The sequence below is a fragment of the Podarcis raffonei genome, chromosome 10 (assembly GCF_027172205.1).
Source record: "Podarcis raffonei isolate rPodRaf1 chromosome 10, rPodRaf1.pri, whole genome shotgun sequence".
Lineage (NCBI taxonomy): Eukaryota > Metazoa > Chordata > Lepidosauria > Squamata > Lacertidae > Podarcis > Podarcis raffonei.
In genome coordinates this window covers 62,579,101-62,600,102 of record NC_070611.1, presented here as the reverse complement: position 1 = coordinate 62,600,102, position 21,002 = coordinate 62,579,101, and the positions used below count along the sequence as shown (strand labels likewise).

The window sequence follows — 21,002 nt, the reverse complement described above, 5'->3', positions numbered from 1 at the left end:
GAGGTACGGAAACCCAATCCTAAAACAGAAACAAGAAAAGAGCACTTTACGCCTATATTTTGTGAAGCAGGAGAAGGGTATGTGCAAAGGGGGGGGGGAACCTATCATTTTTTCTTCAGTTTCTCTGTACTACTTTTAACTGGCTCAAGACTCCACTACAGAACAGTAGAACACAAATAAATCCTCACAGTGCAAATATCAACAGGCCATAATATTCTATGTATAAAACAATATTTATATTGTGTATTCCTTGTCACAGCATGTAGGCAGGATTTTGGAGCGTGGCCACTTTCTGCCAGCTTTCGTCTAAGGAACTTAAAATACAATCCTAATCCTTTTATGCAGGTACAGCCACATAAATGACAATTAAAATCAATGCAGCATGCCCAGATCTCCCTCCTTGTTCTCAAAGCAGTGCAGGTGGTTGACAATTCAACACTGGATCCTTAAAAATGGGTTTCATCCTGCTTTAACTGTTTGCTTTGAATACTTTGGTCTGATGGAATGTATTACTCCAGCAGGAAATGGTACATTGCCAGTAGGATTCTTTATTTTAAACTAGCAGCATCAAACCCAGAGCTGCTCAGGAATTCCAAGAAACCATATATTTTTTTGGTAAGGTTCAGATTGTTATCTTAATTCCAAATGGCATCCATTTGTATCCAAACAGATGAAAACCTGCTCCTTGATCACAGGGACCATCATGCAAGATTTATGAAGGTATCTTAAGAGGTGTCCAAATGCAGAGGGAAGAGACAAACAACTTTCCAAAATACATAGTAGATACTTTAATTAGATAAGAGGATTTTATTATTGGCTATCCTGCAAGATGTTTTTCCCCTCCACTTTTGGAAAGACAGATGTGGTAAAACTTTCTATGCATACCGATGGAAAGAAGTATCGCACCACAGCTTTAAAAAGCTGCATTGCTTTGTGCCTTGCATCTCCCAGGCCTGATGCATGATAGTTTTGACAGCTCCAATGAAATGTATGTGACTAAATTGCTGATCACTAGTTGTGCGATGAATGCGATTAGCAGAATAAACACACAGGTTAACATTCCCTACCTAAGCCCCTAAAGCTCTCAGACTAAGTTAATAGGATTTACTCTGAGACTTTAGCTCACCACTTCCTCCGCTGTAAGCAGATGCAAAGACAATCGTCTTACTAAAGCATCAATTTTGGTTTATTAGATTGCTGAAAGAAGCTGCACACATTTGCCTTATCTGACCATATCTCTCTAGTGCAGGAGCAGACGGAGGTCTGACACTAGCAAGATGAACAAAATGGGTCCGGTATTTCCAAAGGGACTGTTAGAAAATGTGACTGCTTCAGAATATAAACCATTGTAGGTAAAGCGATGCTTCGTACTAGACTCCCTTCCTGTCTCAAGTTGAAATAACAGTCCAGTTCCTTGTTCTGAGAATGGTCTATCTAGGCCTACAGCATCCCCAGATAAATGCCCAGTTGCTTATTTAAATAATCTCCAAGGAGGTGATATGACAGCATCCAAGGCTGTTTCTTCTATTACTGCACATTTATAGACAAAACTTTCTTCCAGTCCAGCCTACACTTCTTTTGCTTGAAGTTTACCACCTCACTGCTTCTTCTACAGACTTCAAAGTAGCCAGCTTATAGGCATTTCATCTGCTTAAATTGAATTTAGTGTAAGATGGAAAAGAGGGGAAACTGGAATCAAAGAACTGTAAGAGTACCCTCACCAAACTGAAAGGCAGTGATAAAGCCACCTGGATATATTAATAAATTGGACTCAGGTCTGATGCAAACAAGAAGATATTGAAAAAGTAAGGCAGCTCAACATGTGAAACTGTTCAGGCTCTTCACCCCCCCCCCCCGATTTTTTTGCATTTTTCACCTCACCATCAAATGCTAACCACCAAGCAATCCAATGGTGTGAAAAATCACTGAGGGGAACTGCTCCACACAAGCACATGTATGATTAGACTGCATATTGTACAAGGATTTGTGATGGCTATTTATATCCTTTCTGATAACTCTTTACAGACCATTCTATACATACATATATATATGTGTGGGTGGGAGTGTAATATGCACATACATATCTTTGTCGCTGACCAATATGAATAATCTTTTTGTAATTAAAAACTAAGTTCCTGAATTTGCTCCCCATCCCCTTCTCCCTTCCAATCGGTTTTCCTTTCATGTCATGCCTTTTGAATGGAAACCACGGGGGCAAGTACTGTCTCATTACTGTTCACTTTGAACTGGTCTGGGAGCCTCCCTTGCCTTGTGAGCTAAAAATCCTTCAAATAAGTAATAAATAGGCAGCATAGCCTTGTGCAGCAATCTCAACATGCCATTCATGCTATTTACGTGAGTGAACTGAGCTTAAGGGAGTTTCATTCAAAACGGATTGAACAGAACAGATGCTGCAGTGGCGAGAATGCTGCCAAAAAGCATACATTTCTGCTCAGCCATAAAGCCCATGAGGTATTTCATCATATATAAATAAATAATATCCTTATTTGGATTTAATACCCAAAACTAAGTGCTTTGTAAAATCAAGGTGAACAAGCCTTCCACTTGCAGACTTAAGAATCACTAGACCAAAAGTGAAGCAATGTGGCTTAAAAAAACCCCAAATCCACACCAACCACTACAGGGTAAAGCTTATCATTTGTCTGGGAGACAGAGAAAACTTGAGAATTGCAATATTACGCTTTTCTCTTTTCTTTTTAAGGAGACACTTTTTCCCCTGTCTTTTGACAAATCTTGAAGTTCTGTAGTGCTGCCTTCAAGGATGTTCCAGCAAAATAATGTAGGAAATGGATGAACAAAAGATGGAAAGATTGTTCAAGGGCAATGTCTGAAAATGAACAATTGTTTGGAGGAGTGGTATGTGCAGAACATGAGAGATGTGATTAGGCACAGCGTCAATATGGATTTCAAGGTTGATTCTCGGTATTATCTTTTATTTTTCTTCTTCCTGTGACTGGCTGAAAGCCTTCTCTGGTCGTATAATTAAACCTAATTTCACTATGCTAGCTTTTTCCTTATAATAAGAACAGGTTACTCTATTTGTAAAACTATAACCAATTGTGCTGTTTCTTCTGTGTGATGACAGGAGTTCCTTATTCCCCTATCAGGGGAAATAACCAACTGTTTAGCCTATATATTATTTTACCAACCTTTAGCTGCAGACATTTCCGACTCAGAAACTGGATCTGCCTTTTCTTCCCCATTTGATTCATCAACTTCTGCCACAGTTGTTAGCTCAGGCTCACTTTTATAAAGACGGTAATCTGGACCCTAGAGTCAACCACAGTAAAACATACGTTAGCATCTTCCCATAAGACATGTCAGAACGTAACAGCAACATGGCCACCTGTAGAGTATGGCAATGATGATACTATATTCTGAAATGCCCTCTTCTTTTAAAGGCCCAAGACAACAAAAGATTGCTTACATTTTGTGTAGATTTATTTTTAACTGAACTGAATGGCAAATATATGCCAAGAGGCTGGATAGGAACAACTCATGAGTACAGAACTTGTTTTTGTAGCTATGTGTAACAACACTCAGCTTTTACTGGAAAAGCTATTGCTTTTTCTTTCCTTAGAGCATCACATGGAAAATTTGGAGAAAAGTGTTCGCTGCTTATCGCATCATTTCCCCCTGCAGAATGTAAGCATGTTGCGGCAGCTACCTATCGATAATTAAATAATCCTGGACAGTGCCAGGTACTGTCAATAATTTATTTAAAAAAACCTGTTGCACTTGTTTCAAAATATGATTTTTCAAAATAAAAAAAATAAACACCCACCTACCAAAATGGAACATAGCAAAAGCTCAAATCTGGTTTCAGAGCCACAAATATAGTACAAAATGCAACCAGTTTGAGTCAATGGGTACACTGACATTCACACAATATTGATGAAAACAGAAGTGGCAAACATTAACAATGCAGCTGGGAGTAACACAGTTAAGCTGAAAAGAAGCAACGCCACAACATAAAAGTAGCTGGATGTCAAAATAAAATGGCAGCTGTGCAGGGTAGTGGGATGACTGATGAAGAACGTGGCAGTTTTGGCCACTTACACAGTGAGCTCCATTTCTTTGGTATCCTTGAACTTGGTGAATCTTCCTCTCTTCTGGCAGATGTACAGGGCCCCTGCTATAACAGAGCAAGGAGCTGCTATCACTGGGCAGAGGGGGGATTATGGGAGGATGCTCTGCAAAGTCATAGGACCGAGGGAGTGGAGGACGAGGTGGGACTACTTCCTCTTCCTAAAGATTGCAGAACAGTCACCTGATTTAGATGTGCTCATCTATCACAACAATTATAACTTCTTTCACATATTTTACAGCAGTTATATTACAGGTTGGAATTAAAGGGACACTGCTGTAATGAGAGGGAGAGATTAAAAAAATTACTCTAGTACATCACCAGTGGACACAACATTTTAGCAATTTGTTCTTGGTCCACCTCTGTTTACTCTGGCCCCCTGGGGGGCACAGACGAAAGCATGCAATCTTCACCCACCCCTGAGCAAACAAAGGAACTTTCCTGAAGTCAATTTTTCTTGATAGTATCTCCCCCCTCCCCAATTTCCCTATATTTCATGTGTTGATGCACTCTCACACATTTCAATTTAAAAAGTGTACATTCCCTCATAAAAAATAAAACGTATATTCTAGTTCCTTTAGACATTGCCTCCCACATGTCACTCACAGTGTCCCTTTAAAGCTACCCAATTCCTGAAGTTATGACAGGCTCAGAGACACTGAGCACTATCAACTCCCCAACATTTTGAGCAGGAATTGTGGGTGCTCAGCTCTTGCAGAACTGAGCTTATAGGTGCGAACACACATGTAAAGCATTTCTTGCTATATGAAATGTGTGTGGGGCAGGGTAAAGAATCAAGGTTCACAATTTGCTGGGGGAGGAATCAGGATAAAGGGAAAATAAGAAATGGGAAGAGATATATGAGTAAGAAGTCACAAAATGTACAAAGAAATTGTCATTTGGGAGTTCAGCCTTTAGAAATAACCCAGTTTTGAAATCTGCTTATTTAAATATACTAAAGATACATAAAACAACTTTAATAAAAAGGACAAGTAGGAGATTTGAATCAGAAAGTGATTACAAAAGTCCCCCCCCCCCAAAATCCTTAGGACATACCTCATTTTTATATTTAGATGAAAAAGCCTTTAATGCAACGATATCTATTTAAAAAGAAAAAAGAATATTTAGTTTTATAATGAGTAATGAATTAAATCCTTAGTAGTGATCAACAGCTTAAATATTTCCTTTTCAATCACTGAAATGAAACTGTATTCAATCAAGAGTGTATATAACAGCTTCTAAGAGGTTGACATGCCAATTTACCTGCCTCTGCAGTGCTGTTTCTTTGCTGTTTATGTTTACTCAAACCTTCCATGACATCCTGAATTCGCCAAAGCTCCTTCTGAATTTGAGCACGTTGTATACCGGCTGACTCAGTCTGCCAGAGAGAAATGTTAAAATTGAGATTGTCTGCCTCCACTTTTTATAAAAAACATTGAAGGATTCATTGTATTTTATCACGCACACTTTTTCCCCGTTCTGGATACAATGCCCTTTTCTTAGATTGAAACAAAAGCCACTTGCAGGCCTCTCCCAAGGCAACAAGCTATCCAAGGCTGTCAACTGCTACCCACATGGGGCATTTGGGGATGTCAGCTTTCATCTACCCCGTGACCTGTTCCTGGAGCTTGGGGGCAGTGCGGGATGTGGAGAACAAAGGCAGTAGAATCCATTCACATTACACATTTAATATTATTTATTTTAGCTGCAGTACTGAGGACTCTCTAAGATGTTCTAGAGGCAAAATGAGGGAACATTAGGCACATGCTTGCACATTATGTTTCAGCTGTATTTTCCAAAATGTTTCTTTTTATTTTGTAACCAAATTCAGGCAGATGTGCTTGGGTGGAAATGAAGGAAAAACTAGGAGAGACTGAACCTCTGACCCAAATTTTGACTGCACCACATATTTCCATAGCTGTCAACCTTCCCTTTTTTTGCGGGAAATTCCCTTATTCCAGCGCTGTTTCCTGCTGCTTCCCGCTGCTATCCCAGATTGTTAAGATATCCCGTAGACTGTCCCCGGGACAGGTGAGGCTGCTGATCCCTTATTTTCAAACCTGAAAGTTGTCAGCTATGCATATTTCATTGAGATTTTGTCCTTTCATCCCCACTCACTGCATTCCAACCATATGGGGCAAAAATCTTATTGGATTGGATTGGATTGTCAACTGGCAGAATGACATTACAATGCTTTGGGAACTTCCCCCACTGCATCAATATACTAGTATCTGGCTTGGGACACAAGGACATACATCTCCAGTAGAAACTCATGTGCATAAGGCCGATGACCATAACAAAGCCGACTGTTCTGAAGATTGAAGAAGCAGGTAGGCGTGTCATTTGTTCTACGCCATTATGCATTTCAGATCCTTTAACAAATGTGGGTGAACTTATTCATCTTTGCACATCACATCCACAAGTACATTCTAATACTATTGCATACATTTTGGTATTATTTCTGGCATATATGGATATGATACAAAGTTTAGGCATTGGTCGCACCTGAACTTCTCCCAGCCGCTCCAGCTGCTCCTGCATGTGGTTCTTTGTGACCGTTACATCGTACTCTAGTTTGTCATATTCCCGCCAAGCTCTCTCAAGCTCCTAAATACAGACACATTAAAAATGTACGCATATTAGTTTTGCTTCATGGGTAAATCCAAAAAATATAAATTTGGGAGAATGCATGATGAAGAAAAATAAATGGTTTTACTACATTCAGACGGGTTGGGTTGCCAGAAACTGTGGGTGGGTGGTGCCCTAAAAGTTGAACAGCTGATACACATCTCTGCAACTCTGGATCACTTTCCAAAATAAATGCATTCTGTTGTTCCATTGTAGCAAAAGGAGCCCCCTGCCCCCTATTTCCATGCCCACACAAGGAGTGGTGAATTCAAGACAAATTAATGTTTGCTAGAGTGTAATAAAGAACAAACCTATATCTAGTCATTTTCTTTATTTAAAAAAATGCCTACATGAAGGCCACCTGTTAACACACCACTAAGCTTTACTAGCTGAAGAAAAATTGCATTACTTACTGCGGTAGCTCGAGACACTTCTCGACAAGTGCTAAGGAGTCCATTCTGTAAATCATCCCTCTGCAAGATGACATTTTGTATGGCGGCTGGATTTTCCGCATTCATTTCTATCTCCTGACTGGCTGATAGCAGAGCTTGCTCAAGCGTATACTATGGTAATAAAAAGAATAATTTTAATGTTCCACATCATTGAACTAATTTTCTTTTTACTTCACTTATCAGTGTTCTGATAATAAAGCATGCAAAATAACATCCATTTTGGGTAATAAATATAATTGTCCTACTTTTTCCTTGTGCAGCTGCTGAAGCTTTTCTTCCAGGGCTTGAACCACTTTGTCTTGCTCGCATAATCGGCTAAGCTTAGTCTAGTGTGGAAGTGAAGATGGTAATAATTAGTGCCACTGGTTGTTTTGCGCTTTTTATTTTAAAAATCGCATACACATTGGGGGAGCCTGGAATATCTAAATGCAGATTACCACAGGCATGACCCTAAATTACACACCAAGCTAGGTTTGAACCACAGTGGAGTGTTCTGTTTTATTTACTATTTATGTATTATAACCCTGAGTCAGTAGGAGTCATTATGCACCTGGTGATCTACCTGTCCCATTCACTAAGTCAGGGAATGCTCCATACACAGCATGGGGAATCTCTGATACATTATCTAATTAGGGGCAGCTCCTGCAGATAGGGAACTGAGTACCCACTACACATGTTCAACTTAGGACAAATAGTAAACCTGCTGTGGTGTTTGCAAAAACCTGGAACAGTATCTGATTTATGAAGGGAGGGATGTCTTTTTGGTAAAGCCAAGTGAGGGGGGCTTTGTTTAATACAGACTTTGTGTATTAAAGGTTCAGCTTACTGTACACATTATATGATACTGCTCTTGAATATCTGGGATAGGATGACCTATTTATTGGGGGGAAATGCTGCTGAATTTACAAGGGGCCCTGGGAATAACTGAAAGATAACTTATACACTGATTCCCTGTTTGTGGATCAACAAGCCGAAGTCCTACAGTGACTACTTTGTATGCATTTGCAACACAAGCTACTCTGTACAAACAAGAGAGAGTTCATTTTAAGGCTTTGGCCACACAGTGACATCGCATTTTGTCTCAGAAAAGCTATTCCTCTTGTACCCTGTTTTTGAAAAAAGGTAAGGCTCAAAAGTTTCTGTTCTCTCAAAGGTGGCTGTGGGTAAAATTACATATATTTTTTTGCAGGCTTTTAACTACAGATTAGTCAAAGCGCATCTCAACTCTTGTTTCAGAAAGTCGGGGAGATGTGACAGACTAATGTCATATTGAGTTTGAACTGTTTTTACATGAGTCAAGCATACCAGTTTGTTTAAAACGTACCAATGCAACATACATAAAGCCAACAGTACTTACATCAATATCTAGGTCTTCTGATCTGTATTTGTACAGAGTACCCCTACATTCATCTTGTGTCAGCTATAATAAGGAAGAACACTCCCATCAAACAAATTCACTAAAATCATGCAAAACAGTGTGTAGTCTAGTTAACATTTAATTAAGCATACATTACTTCATATTGAATGTTAAGCACATAATATGCCTGAATGCATTTAATCAACACACACACCCACACACACCATGTAAATTTCAGTTCATAATGGAATGCCAAATATGGATTGTCAGAAGGGGAAAGCACATCAGAGCTATTTATTCTTGCTATGAAGGTAACCTATGAAGGTAAAGCTAAGTCTGGAATTCCATTCATTAGCGATCTTCAAAAGTCTTTAAGAAAAAATGACAGAAAACAAAAAAGTTTAGATACTAGCCAAAACAAGCGAGAACCAACAAACAAATTTGGGGGGGGGGGAAAGAAATAAATCAGTTTCAATTATACCAAAGGTTTGGTATGCAGTTAAGAGGACAGTGAATAAATTCTCAGTTGAGAATTCTGAACGTTTTCTTTTACTTCTTAGTCTCCAAAAAACTCAAGAAGAGTTACATGAGATTTACAAAAAAAGGACATTATCTGTGAAGACAACACAATGAAAACTGTAAATGCACTGTCTTTGACATGCAGGTTTTATTACTTCACTCTCAGCTTTACTGTTAAATAAGACTTTTAACACAACACAAGCAGCTATACACTACATACTCCTTTACACAAACAACTGGGCGGGGGCAACGCACTATTTTGACAAATTTTAAAAGAAATGTGTCAAGGCAAGCAAGATTTACACCAAAGTTACACTGATGAGGGACTACATGGAGGAGAAACAATCAATTCAGATAGCAGAGGATGACAGTTGGGGTTCTACATGGACTGGAAAATCATTCAGATGTCTAAGTGCCAGTAAGGACTTTAGATACCTGAGTTTTCCAGTGTGGCTCTACTCTATATGGCTCCAATGTTATTGTTTGCACCTCCTTGCCCCCAATATTATAAGGGGCTAAACGGGACCGCAGCTAACCCAATAATAACACTGCAGTCATGAAGACAGATTGTTGACATATTTTCTAGTTCTAGATTTCAGACTGCCTAGTATAAAGACACAGGTCAAAATATATAGACATACATTTCAGCATATGCGTTTTAAAGTGTATTAATGAATGGGGCATTGAGGATATTCTGCACTGGGCCAATCTTAAGAGTGTGGTTAGGATGTTAGGAGCAAGCTGCAGGCTCCTGGGTTCCTACTGCTTCCCTCCTGGCTCCCGTTGTATAACCATGAGGTAGTGGCAGGTCTGCATTAGCAGTAACTGTGGCTGATGTGTAAAGGGATCGCCTTGCCAACCAGAGCATATTTGAAGTACATTTTCAAACCCTAGCTTGCTGATTAGGTATGCTGATTAGTGCCAATGTGAACATAATGTTACAGCATTTTTAAAACTGACAAGGAAGGTGGGAGAGGGAAAAGGAAGAAAATGGCAAATCTACATTAACACATATTTGTTAACAGTTCACATGTCGACTATCTTCTCTACCTTCACATACATGCACAGGGTTTTTGTGTACAGAGTAAGCTCTCTCTCTGCTTTTAAGGAAGGGCTACATCTGCAAGTGTGAGGCAAGGGTTTAGCCATACAAGCATTCCAACCACAGAAGAGATCCTCAGAGGACTTTTTAAGTGTTTCATTTCAAGGCATATCCTCATGCAAATGCACTGTGTGACGATCTGAGATTATGCACGGTGTGATAAAGCCATATAAGTAACCTTGCTTTGAAATGAACATTTAATGGAATGAATACTGGAAGATGAAAAAGCCACAGCACCTTTGAGTGTCATGAAAATTACAGATTTTAATTTGTTAGTACCTAACAGGGCTTTCTCGTTTTTAAACCCACTTGAAAATGGACTACAGATTCCATGTTGACTGGAGAAAGAATTGAAGAATGGAAATATCTTTTTTCATAATAATAATTAAAAACATGCTCAAACATGGCCAATGTGTATCTGGCCAAGCTTACAACAGGAAAAAGATAAGATCTATGCATTTGTTTTTAAGAATTACAGCGTGGATGTGTACATTTCTGAAGATGCATCCAATTCTCACTTTGTAGGCAATTCTGAAAACTTTACTATTTGAACAGCTTTAAGTCTAAAACTCCCCCCCCCCATTCTAGATCATTATCCAGATTTCTTGGAAGATAAGTTGCTTATTTAAAAAGATCCGTACTCTAAAAATCACAAAGGTGTATACACATCTTTTTTCTTATCCTTCCAATTATATAAACTCAAATAGAGTTAATTCTTCATAGGGATAATTCACTATATGTTACCTTAGGGTTTGCATACTCCCTTCTCTTCTCATGAGCTCCAATTCACTTTTCTTCAGGGTTCACAGAAACCAAAGGTATGAAGAATTCAGGTTGACTAGCCACCATAGTTTGAGGCTACATGTGAACCATAGCTAGGACTACTGAAGCCATTCTTTAAATTCAGCTGCATGTCTAGAGTCACAGGAGGTTGTCATTGGCTTCAGAACTGTAGCTGAAAAATCATTGAGTTGATGGAAGACCACAAAATGCAGCACCAGCTTTCAGTAATTTGCCAACTCTTTTCTGGGAACCCTGTTGTTCCCGTGAAGGTTACAAAGCTTCTTAGAAGCTTGGTAATGAAAGACTCGTTTTTCTGAATGACAGCTTGCTCATCATATACAGATCTTGTTAATGGGCATATGGCAGAATATAGTCTAATGTGCTCTAGGGCAGACATTGCATAGTTTACATAGATCATAGATCAGAGGACATAAGATAATCCTAGATTAGGCCAGCGGGCCCATATAGACCAGTATCCTGTTCTCACAGTGGTCAAACAGATGCTTACAGGAAACATGTAAGAAATCCTGATAACAACAGGACTCACTTCCTTCCTGCTCTCGAAGTTTCGAGCAATGGGTAGTCATAAGCATATGACCTTTGACAGTAGAGAAAGAACATAATCTTTTCCTGCCTAAATATTTAATCCACTTTTAAAGCCATATTCCAGGTGCACCCTTGACACAGGGGCCCAAACATCTGGCCAATCAGGTGACTCTGTGTGACCTACAATGCATTCCAGTATCCTCTGCGATGACTGTGGATTCCTTGGCTGATGGCTCAACAATTCTATGATCTCTCTCAGTGGAAAACAGCAATGCCACTTTATAATAGGCCCTTTTAGATGCTAGTCATAGCAGACCATCACCAACTATAGCAGTGGCTTTGGGTGACTGAAGGTTTCTCAAAAAGTTTCTCAAAACACACACCAGAGGCCACGATTATGACTGAGGCATGACATTTAGCGAAGTTGACAAGGGCCATTTTCCCACTCTTTAATCCAAAATAGGTTTCACATCACATGACAATAAAAGCTCATCAGAAAACAGTTTCTGCTTAACTGCTCTTGCTCAACACCAGAGCACTGACTCAGGGCTCAGCGCCATCTAGTGCCCCAGCACCTGCACTGCCTATCCGACCTCACAATTTAATTCAAGTTTCTCTTCATTTATCATAGACAGATTTCTCTCTCTCTCCCTCTCCCTCTCTCTCCCTCTCTCTCATACTCAAGAAGAAGTGAAATTTATTACAGATAGCTATGTATAATACATACTGAATTCTGCTGCTGAAATCTTATTTTTAAAAAGTTACCCTATGTGGGCAGGAGCTTTGGCTCGTTATGACTTAAAAACTCACAAAGCACAAAGCCTGAGGGCGTTAAAATGGTTTTAGCAGCTTGGGGAAGGACGAATAATAGTACAAAGCCTCTGTGTGCTTGTGGACTCAGCACACGTAAGACTTGCAGCTACTACACAACTCACAGCTCTAATGAGGATGGAAGCTGACAGGCATTTTTCAAGGTAGCTGCTTAAAGTATCATCCATATGGAGCTGGTCCTCTGTAGGCTCCAACCCTGAAAAGAGCACTACCAAGCCCCATTTCCGCAGGCTTTCCAAGCAGTTGTGAAAGTATAACTCTGGGAACATCAGGCTAGGACTGGCTAAACACAGTTTGCTGCCTGGGACAAAGCCAAGATGACAACCACCATTCCAACTCCATGTGCAAAGGTAAACTGAACTGGCAACTTCACGAACAGACGTTTGAAAATCCATTGAATTGTTTCTATCAGACACCACAGAAAACTCTGGCATGTGAATAGTGAGTTGTATGTGGATTGAAAACGTTGATAAAGATGCAAAGGATTTGCTCAGAAAAAGGATTTTAAGCAGTACCTGCTCTGACACAGACCCACCCACCCAACATGCCCGTTTCTATCGCGCATCTTTTATTAAATAGTTCAGCTATTTTAAATCCCATGGAAACATTTCGGAATTTAAGGCCAGTGATTCAGTACAGGATGAGCTTCTCCAAGTCGCCATCTGCATATCCCTAATTATATATTTGATATTAATGAACATGACATGTTGGAAGACTATTTCTTCAAGCTGCTTTTTTAAATAAACGCAAGATTAAAAGCTGTGAAAACAACACTTCCCACCTGTGCTCTCAATTCCATTAGGCCTCAAAGGCTTTCTCTAGGTACCATGCATCCTTGTATGATCAGGCAGTTCAGCCTTCAAGACCTTCCAGAGTCAAACTATCAAGTATGGTGCTAACTCAGTGTAAAATGATGAACCAATTCTAGTCCTTCCAACCTAATGAAAAGCAAAACCAAATAATTAGGTAGCTAAAAAATTGATAATAACTCTCTGCACTTCAAGGGCACCTCATTTCTTTTTTCATTCCAAGCTGCAGAACTTTCCTTAGAGACGCTAGTTTCAATTTGGCAGATAAATCTGAATACCAATTTGGCTAGTGAGTCTCAGCCAAGTAGCAGATAACGAAGCCAGCGTTCACCCTTCATTTTCAGTAATACTGCACGCTGGGTTTTTTTCTAACTTATGTAATAATTCACAGATGGAAGCAGGGGAGAAAGCATGTTAACTTAAAAGTTAACAAAGCACATGTTTGAGCAAGATTGTAGTGGCACAAAAAGCACTTCATTACACAATTTCTACTCGCAGCAGATGCCACACTGTTCTCTAAAGTGGCACAATTTTTTTGCCTACGTTGGCAAGGTTACCAAGTCTTGCCCCAAGAGGGAGACTGTGTCTTTTGTCAGCTGCTTATTCGGCAGACATTTGACAGATGCAGGTTCTCCCATCATAGCTGCAGTGACAGAAGCTGCATCTTCCCAAGTTCTCAGATCAAGCTGTGATTAAAGGAAAAGGAATACCCTCCCCGGGAAAGGCAGCAGCAACCTTATGTACTGGTCAAAGCTCAAACTAGGGCTAACTTTGGACTAGAAGCTAGAGAGCCTCTGAGTTCATAGGCTGAAAAAAATAATGCCATTACTTGGAAAAACAACATAATGCCAAACATTTTATTTGGTACATGGTGAAAAACCTGTTGACATCCATATGATGTTTAGGATAAAATTCTTTCACAAATTGATTTCTAACAGACAAGTTGATGTTATATTTCCATTCAGCACATTTCCCCTCCAAATATTTTATCATGACTTGATACTGACTTTGTTTGCTGTGACTTTCTGAACACACTGCCCTTAAGAGCTATAGCCCCCAGATCAAAATTATTTTGATCCTTTTTAACTCCCAAGGGCAAAACAAAGCAGCTGTCCGGGAACCTACAACAATTAGTAAATTCATTCCTAAAATGAGAAGCTGCCAGAAATGACAAGGTAAACATTGCTGTCATGCTTTAGTGTTAAACCAAAATGAAGTCGTTCCTTCAACGGAAAAAGAAATAAAAGAAAATGAATCGCATAGATCCATGCTATGACAAATGTTGGAAGCTTGTTGGCGATTTTATGAATTTACTGAATTAACCTACAAAAAAACAGCAATTTGCCAAATATTCTGAAACAGAGATAGTTATCCAAAGGGATACACTCAATACTCATTGACAAGTACGTTCAGCAAAGCCATGCTAACAATATTGCAGCATTTTATAAAACACAGATGACTTGTGGTTTTCCAAAACAAATAGGAGGAACACCAATGTTATGGGTAAACTGGAGGGGACAACCAAAAACTGTCACTGAGGAAAAATTTGCAATGATAAAAAGCAATTTCATTCACTATCCAAGACCTTACTTGATGGTACAGTTGTGGTCTTAGCGCCGAGTTCTCAATCATAGTGTGAACCATGATGATTAAAGGTTCATTCTCTTTCATCTATTTCAAATCAGGAGGAGCATACAGCAAACATCAGTTTACAGCACGGCTAGATTTGAAAGACGACACTGTAAATATAGCCTCTACTTTAATTATTTTCTGTTAGTGCAGCAGTTCATATTTCCTCTCATGCTTAAGCAAAGCTGTACATTTGAAAAGCCTGTCATGGCCCAACTAGAGTACCTACAACCCATATTAAGTTTAAAGTAATTATTACCAATAAACATTTCAGACGTTTCTCTAAATAACTCAAGCTGAAAATGTTCAATCATCTTTAACAAATGGATATGATGGACAAAGGGCTAGCCTCATTAAATAAACCACCCACACAATCAGATTTACAGCATAAATAACACATTAACTATCTTAGGGATAGTTGCACACCATTAACTCTGGGCAAAAGGGAGGTTTCTGGGGCAAATCCTCGCTGTCAACATGGTGACTGGATACTGGGAAGAAGGTTGACTTTAGTCCAGATTTTTCTCAACTTGATAATCATTTTATGGAGAGTAGTAACCTTGACCCATGTATATTATTATTTTCCTGAACACCTGTGTTGGGTCAGTCCAAAGCTATGGCACAACATGTAAACAGATGAATAGCGAGCAAGCCAAATCTTAGTCCAAGTTGTAGACCGAGGCAGTCACGAACAATTGTGCTTATTACAACTTTTCACAGTGTGAGCTGCAATAATGTAAGCCTTCCTAGACAGTGAGTGCTCATTTGTCAATGTTTTATTTTGAAATACTTTATGATCTTCAATATAACACCATAACATTGATAACATACAGCAACTATATTTACCAACCTCTAATACCTATCTTTTACAGTATAATAATTTTCAAGGCTGCATTATTTATATAAACTATTTACCAGCTATGTTCACAAATACTCTGTGTTGATGAAGTCAGTAACAGATTTGGGAAGCGGCCAGATTTGAGAAGCAGAGTTTCTGAACATCTACTTTTCATTTTAGTAGAACTTGTTAAGTCCCATTTAAATGAAAGGAGGATGAATGCTTGGAGAACTAAGCCTTTAAAGGCTTCAGTTCAACTAAAAGGGTGTATATACATTTTATCAAGGAAATACACAGGTTATATCATACATACAGTACTATCTTGTGGGTGGCCCTTAACAAAGAACCTGCTCATCTGCCTATTTAGGGAGCAACCAGCTAACGCCCGTTTCTCATGCAGGCCACATGAAAAACATAAAACCTAACACTCAATATGTGGCACAAGATGATAGGGACCAGAGTGGAAATTGTGTGAGAACTACAGTGGAGGTCCAAATTTTATGATGTGATTAGACTTCGCTGTGGACTCATCTACAGCACAGTGTGTGTTTCCCCAACCTAACTGCACTCCAGATGTTTTGGATCACAACTCCCAATATCCCTCCCCGTTGGCCAAGTTGTAGTCCAAAATATCTCAAAGGGTTGGGGAAGGATAGAATGGCAGATTAGCAGTTATTTCCATTTTCCATCTGCGTGTAAGGAATGCGACTCAAAAACTGTGAGTAGAGGGTTGCTTTTTTAATCATTATAGACAGACCACATCCTACAGAAATGATGGGATACTGCTTAAAAGCACGGTGTTAAGCATCTTACAGACAACACTAGATTATAAACTTCTGAACAGGACTGTATTGAATAGGAGAGCTTTTGATTCTTGAGAATTCCATATGCTGAGAATTCTCATGCATACAAGTCGCCTCTGGAGGTTAAATTGTAGTTAAACAGTTTGCCTGGTTCACTACAATTTAACTATTCCAAGCCTAGGCTACATTAGCATTTTCTAATAAATTTAGTCTATAAGTACTGCTGATGGTCATAAGCTGCTACAATAGCAGAATGAAAAACAATGCCCTTTGTAAGAATATCCATAGGCGGTACTAAAATCTTCCATGATCAAATATTATTCAAGGGCCCAGAAATATCACCTTTTTCTGGCTCAGAACTGCACTTAGAGTCAGAGACAGAACTGAAAATAAATCTATGCACTGTCATGCTTGAATATTTCAGTCTGCCCAAAGATGAATACAAATCCAGCATCTCAGATTTTGCTTTTATATTAAATTACACATCAATTGTACATTTAACTCTGATTCAGCAGTATCAGCTAGATAACAAGTCCAAGTGGCAGGCAGATAGAATCAGTTTGTGATTTATCATTAAACATGACTATTGTAACCTGGTTAAAATGAACTCACGGATACTTCTGAACTTCCTATCAGAATGTTTGATTAAACCCAGGGTCCACTCTCTCCTAATCCCTAGTTATGTAGTAAAAGAAAATAGGATTCCTTATCAAATACAATTTTATCCTTCTGCATATGAGAGTAGTATAAAACAGAGAATCAGCCAAAGACCAACCAATTATGTCTAGATCAAAAAATAAAATTAAAAAGGAAGAGATTGGGTGTTGGCAGCAGCTCATAAAAACAGGGAACGGTGCCATGTGCCAGCACAAGTGCATGATGCACCCCACTTTGTGCTACTGCTTGATGGGAAGCACTTCATCCTCAGCACAGCTGCCATGGACTGAGTTGTAAATGCTCTGCATTATTGGTGGTGTGTCAAGTGAATACATGCTCTCATTTCAGGATGCAGATAAAGGGAACTGAGAAAATCTAAAGAACTCCGAATTCCTGTGCCAACAACTCAGCAGGCGCACAAAATAATGGGCAGATATGCAGTTTTCAAGTTCTGTGCAAAGGTTTCTTGAAGTATTCCTCCTCCTCCTGACACCCAAAAAAGATGGCTATGACGGAAGTATATCCTTGTTCATTACATTAAATGTTTGTATATATTTAGACTTTGACTGCAGAGATGAGGCAGACAAAAGCCAGGTATAGCTACTGTGATAAACACTATATTTTTAGGATTATTTTTAAAATATTCATTTTGCATTTCACATTAACAATGTCATGTAAATAACTGAACGCAGTCAAATATTGGACCCCATTTTATTTTAGCAGACAAGCTGCAGCTTTAGGACAAAGAGTATGAATGGCACAGAACAATGACCTTAGCATATAAATTGTGCTATCTGCACTTGGAGAAACATTTTCACCATCTGCCCTGTAAAATTTTAAATGAGACAGTACCATTTAAAAGTTTAAATGATAACAAATAGTGTCAACATGTTATCAGATATAAATATACAAGAATAAGCTATGAATCCCACCTGATGATCCAAATATATGGCATTCCTTTGAAGGTGATGAGAAAGAATCTCATTCTAGCAAGCAGCATTCAAAGAGGAAGGAGAGAAGAAAAGGACAGATATGAAGATGTGGAAAAGGTCAGTCAGAAAAGAAAGAGAACTACAAATTCTAATTTCAACCTTTAGATTATATTGTCATATTAATCCAAGCGAGAATTACATTGAATTCTGGGTCTTCCTAGAATTTGCATTAGCATATTTTGAAAAGCCAATCAATACTCCAATGACAGAAGGAAGCAAAATTATAACCAAACATCTGCTTTTGAAAAGTAATAAAGCATTAGTTTGCAATTGCAGATTTAGTAATATTAGCCGCACAAACAACTTCTTAACATTAAAACAAAATTAAGAAAAACCACCATGGTCATGTTGAATTTACACAGACAACTATAAACCCTTTGATACGTTTGTGTGTATTATTATAAATAATACATGTATATATTATAAATCATTTCAAAGATGAGAAAACAAAACGAAATGGTTATGGTAGATTTATCACCACCCTTACCTACTTGGGCTTCATATTTGTGTGTAATCTGCGTAACTTGCAAAATTTAAAGTGAAATGTATTTGAACGCATTCCTATTTTTTTTGTTGCAATGTATTCAACATCCACACTAGAACTCAAAGGGTTAATAGCAGACCACCACAGATGCCAGGAAAACAATGACGCTCTAAAAAGCTACATTAGAGGAGGTTGGCACCAATGGTACAATGCAAGCTTGGATTAATGAATGGCTAAGAATAAGTGAAGATGGCACATGACAAACATCACTTCATAGCTGACCTTTGGGCTGCTGGCCTCAAGTTTTAGTTGCATGAGTTGTGCTAATGTGTGTTCCCGGATACTACTCAGTTCGGCTTGCTGCCTTCTCAGCTTTATAAGCAGCAGCGTGAGCTCCTCTGGCTGAAGGAGTATCGTATGAGAAGCCAAAGAGTGGAAAATAGGTTAATCATTATCTTGCACAAGACTTCAGATATATACTTGTGTTTGATAATGCTGGATATCATGCTACATCTAAACTGTGTGAACCTCTTCAAAGTAAAAGGGAACCAACAATGTCTGCCAACAGAATACAACTAAACTAAGAGGAGGTGAGAAGAGCTTTAAAACCGCGAAGCTTCTGAAACTCATGGTAATAACTTCTACACACAAAGGCTAGCAATATTGTGCGAAGGGAGGAGGAAAAACGCACCACGGTCACGAAATATAGAGGATGGGTATACTCAAGTTTTGCTTGGTATGTTTTAAAAGAATTGGATAGCAACAGAAACTACGGTATCTGAAACAAGGAAGAGTTTTGTAGCACCTGAGTAATTTATTCAAATGCTGGCCAAAGAAAAAAAACAAAGAATGAAATATTAAAAACACACATACAACTTTTACTAAAAGTATAAATTGTAAAATTACACTGTCAAAGTTTGTAGATCCAAAACACAACACACTTCCTGTTTTTTCTCCTTTAATGCAATCACAGCAGTTTTTTTGAGAGACTATTTCCCAAACACATCTAAGATTTTTCAACACAATTATACATGCTAGAACTTGAAGGTTGAATAGGAAGATCCAAATGCTTGAGAATCAAGGAAGAATTAAAGTACAGTAATACCATTAGCCCAAGCCAAATATATTCTTAGGGAACTCCATGCTAGTGACCCAAAAGCCTGCACTCACGCAAAGGAAGGAGACTACGGCACTTAAACCCAAACAACTGTTGTATAAATATATTTAAATTCTTAACTAATATAGGGTTTTATCCAATTGTGTCTATCTTCTGATGGAAGGATTTTATTTGATCCACCAACACTTCCGTAGACTAAAAATGGGTGTGCTTGATGTTCACAAAGCTCCCTTTCCTCCTGCAGCCCCCTCCCATGCCACCTACCACACTAAGATCCCCCTAACCCTCTGGGGCAGTTTTTAAGGAAGCTCAGGGCTGAAGAGTGAATGGGAAATCAGCAAATAATGAAATAAAATGTTGCCTCTGCTCACTTCCATTGATGGAAGCATCTGCTAGCTGAACTAAGGAGGCCTCCATCAGTGGAGGGACACAATTGGATGCAACCCAGAGTCAGTCCTCCATGTTGTTCTGATTTGTCTTGCCACCGGTATCTGTAGAAGACAGCCCTCCTAGTTCTTGAAAGCAATAGCACAGGGATGGGGAACCTGTGGCCCTCCTGATGTTTAGCAGCTCCCATAAGTTCCAACCAGCATGGCCACTAGTCAAGGATGACGGGAAGTGGAGTCAACATCTGGAAGACCATGGGTTCCCCACTCCTGTCTTAGGAGTACACTTTTCATCTCATCCAAATTAAACACTTGACTAACTTATAACTTATACGCGATCTTCCCAACCCCCAAAGTACTCTCTCTTTGTTGTACAGGCTTTCCTTGGCTCCCACTCAACCTGCACTCTGACCTCAGCCTTCCATAGACAGCTCCTTCTACAATGTCCACATCTATTTAATTTTCTGAACAAAGCACCTTTGCAGTGCAACCCTTCATTGTAATTTATTCTTATGTATGCCTAATGCAGGGGTGGGCAACTGGTGGCATGTGGACCAGTCACAGTGGCTTTTCATTCAGCTCACCACCATTTTGCAGCAGTGGTGAACAAAGAAGTGCATCCTGTAATTGCAGCATTCCTTACTTGCTTTGGGCATCCTACAAGCAGGGCCTGAGCACAACAGCACTCTCTCCACCTGTGGTTTTCAGGAATTAGTATTCAGAAGCATGCTGCCTCCAACTATGGAGGTAGAACAGGTCTATCACAGTGAGTAGCTGCTGCTACCATTATCCTCCATGAATTTGTCTAATCGTCTTTAAAGCTATCCAAGTTGGTGGCCATCACTGCTCTTTTGTGGAAGTGGATTCCCTAGGTTTAACTATGGTGATGCTCTGCCCACTTCTCTCTTCTGAAGCAAGTGCACAGTGAAGATCCTCACGAGAAGCAACACGAAGCAACTAA

The 21,002-nt window shown here is 39.2% G+C and overlaps 1 protein-coding gene across 23 annotated transcripts in view; it reads right to left on the bottom strand.

Moving 5' to 3' along the window:
• Positions 1 to 21,002, bottom strand: part of PLEKHA5 (pleckstrin homology domain containing A5) — a 178,869-nt gene that overhangs the window by 8,896 nt on the left and 148,971 nt on the right. For 5 of the 23 annotated variants that reach the window (XM_053406956.1, XM_053406957.1, XM_053406970.1 and 2 more), the window contains 11 exons: positions 18,821 to 18,940; positions 17,995 to 18,048; positions 14,726 to 14,806; positions 8,546 to 8,608; positions 7,434 to 7,514; positions 7,150 to 7,299; positions 6,614 to 6,715; positions 5,372 to 5,486; positions 5,165 to 5,208; positions 4,081 to 4,269; positions 3,171 to 3,291 (listed from right to left, as the gene is read on the bottom strand). In XM_053406956.1, the coding sequence (XP_053262931.1) occupies positions 3,171 to 3,291; positions 4,081 to 4,269; positions 5,165 to 5,208; positions 5,372 to 5,486; positions 6,614 to 6,715; positions 7,150 to 7,299; positions 7,434 to 7,514; positions 8,546 to 8,608; positions 14,726 to 14,806; positions 17,995 to 18,048; positions 18,821 to 18,940 (1,120 nt within the window). Of the gene's footprint in view, positions 1 to 3,170; positions 3,292 to 4,080; positions 4,270 to 5,164; positions 5,209 to 5,371; positions 5,487 to 6,613; positions 6,716 to 7,149; positions 7,300 to 7,433; positions 7,515 to 8,545; positions 8,609 to 14,725; positions 14,875 to 17,994; positions 18,049 to 18,820; positions 18,941 to 21,002 lie in introns of those variants that run through there. The other 18 variants (XM_053406961.1, XM_053406963.1, XM_053406964.1 and 15 more) reach the window with 14 other exon arrangements.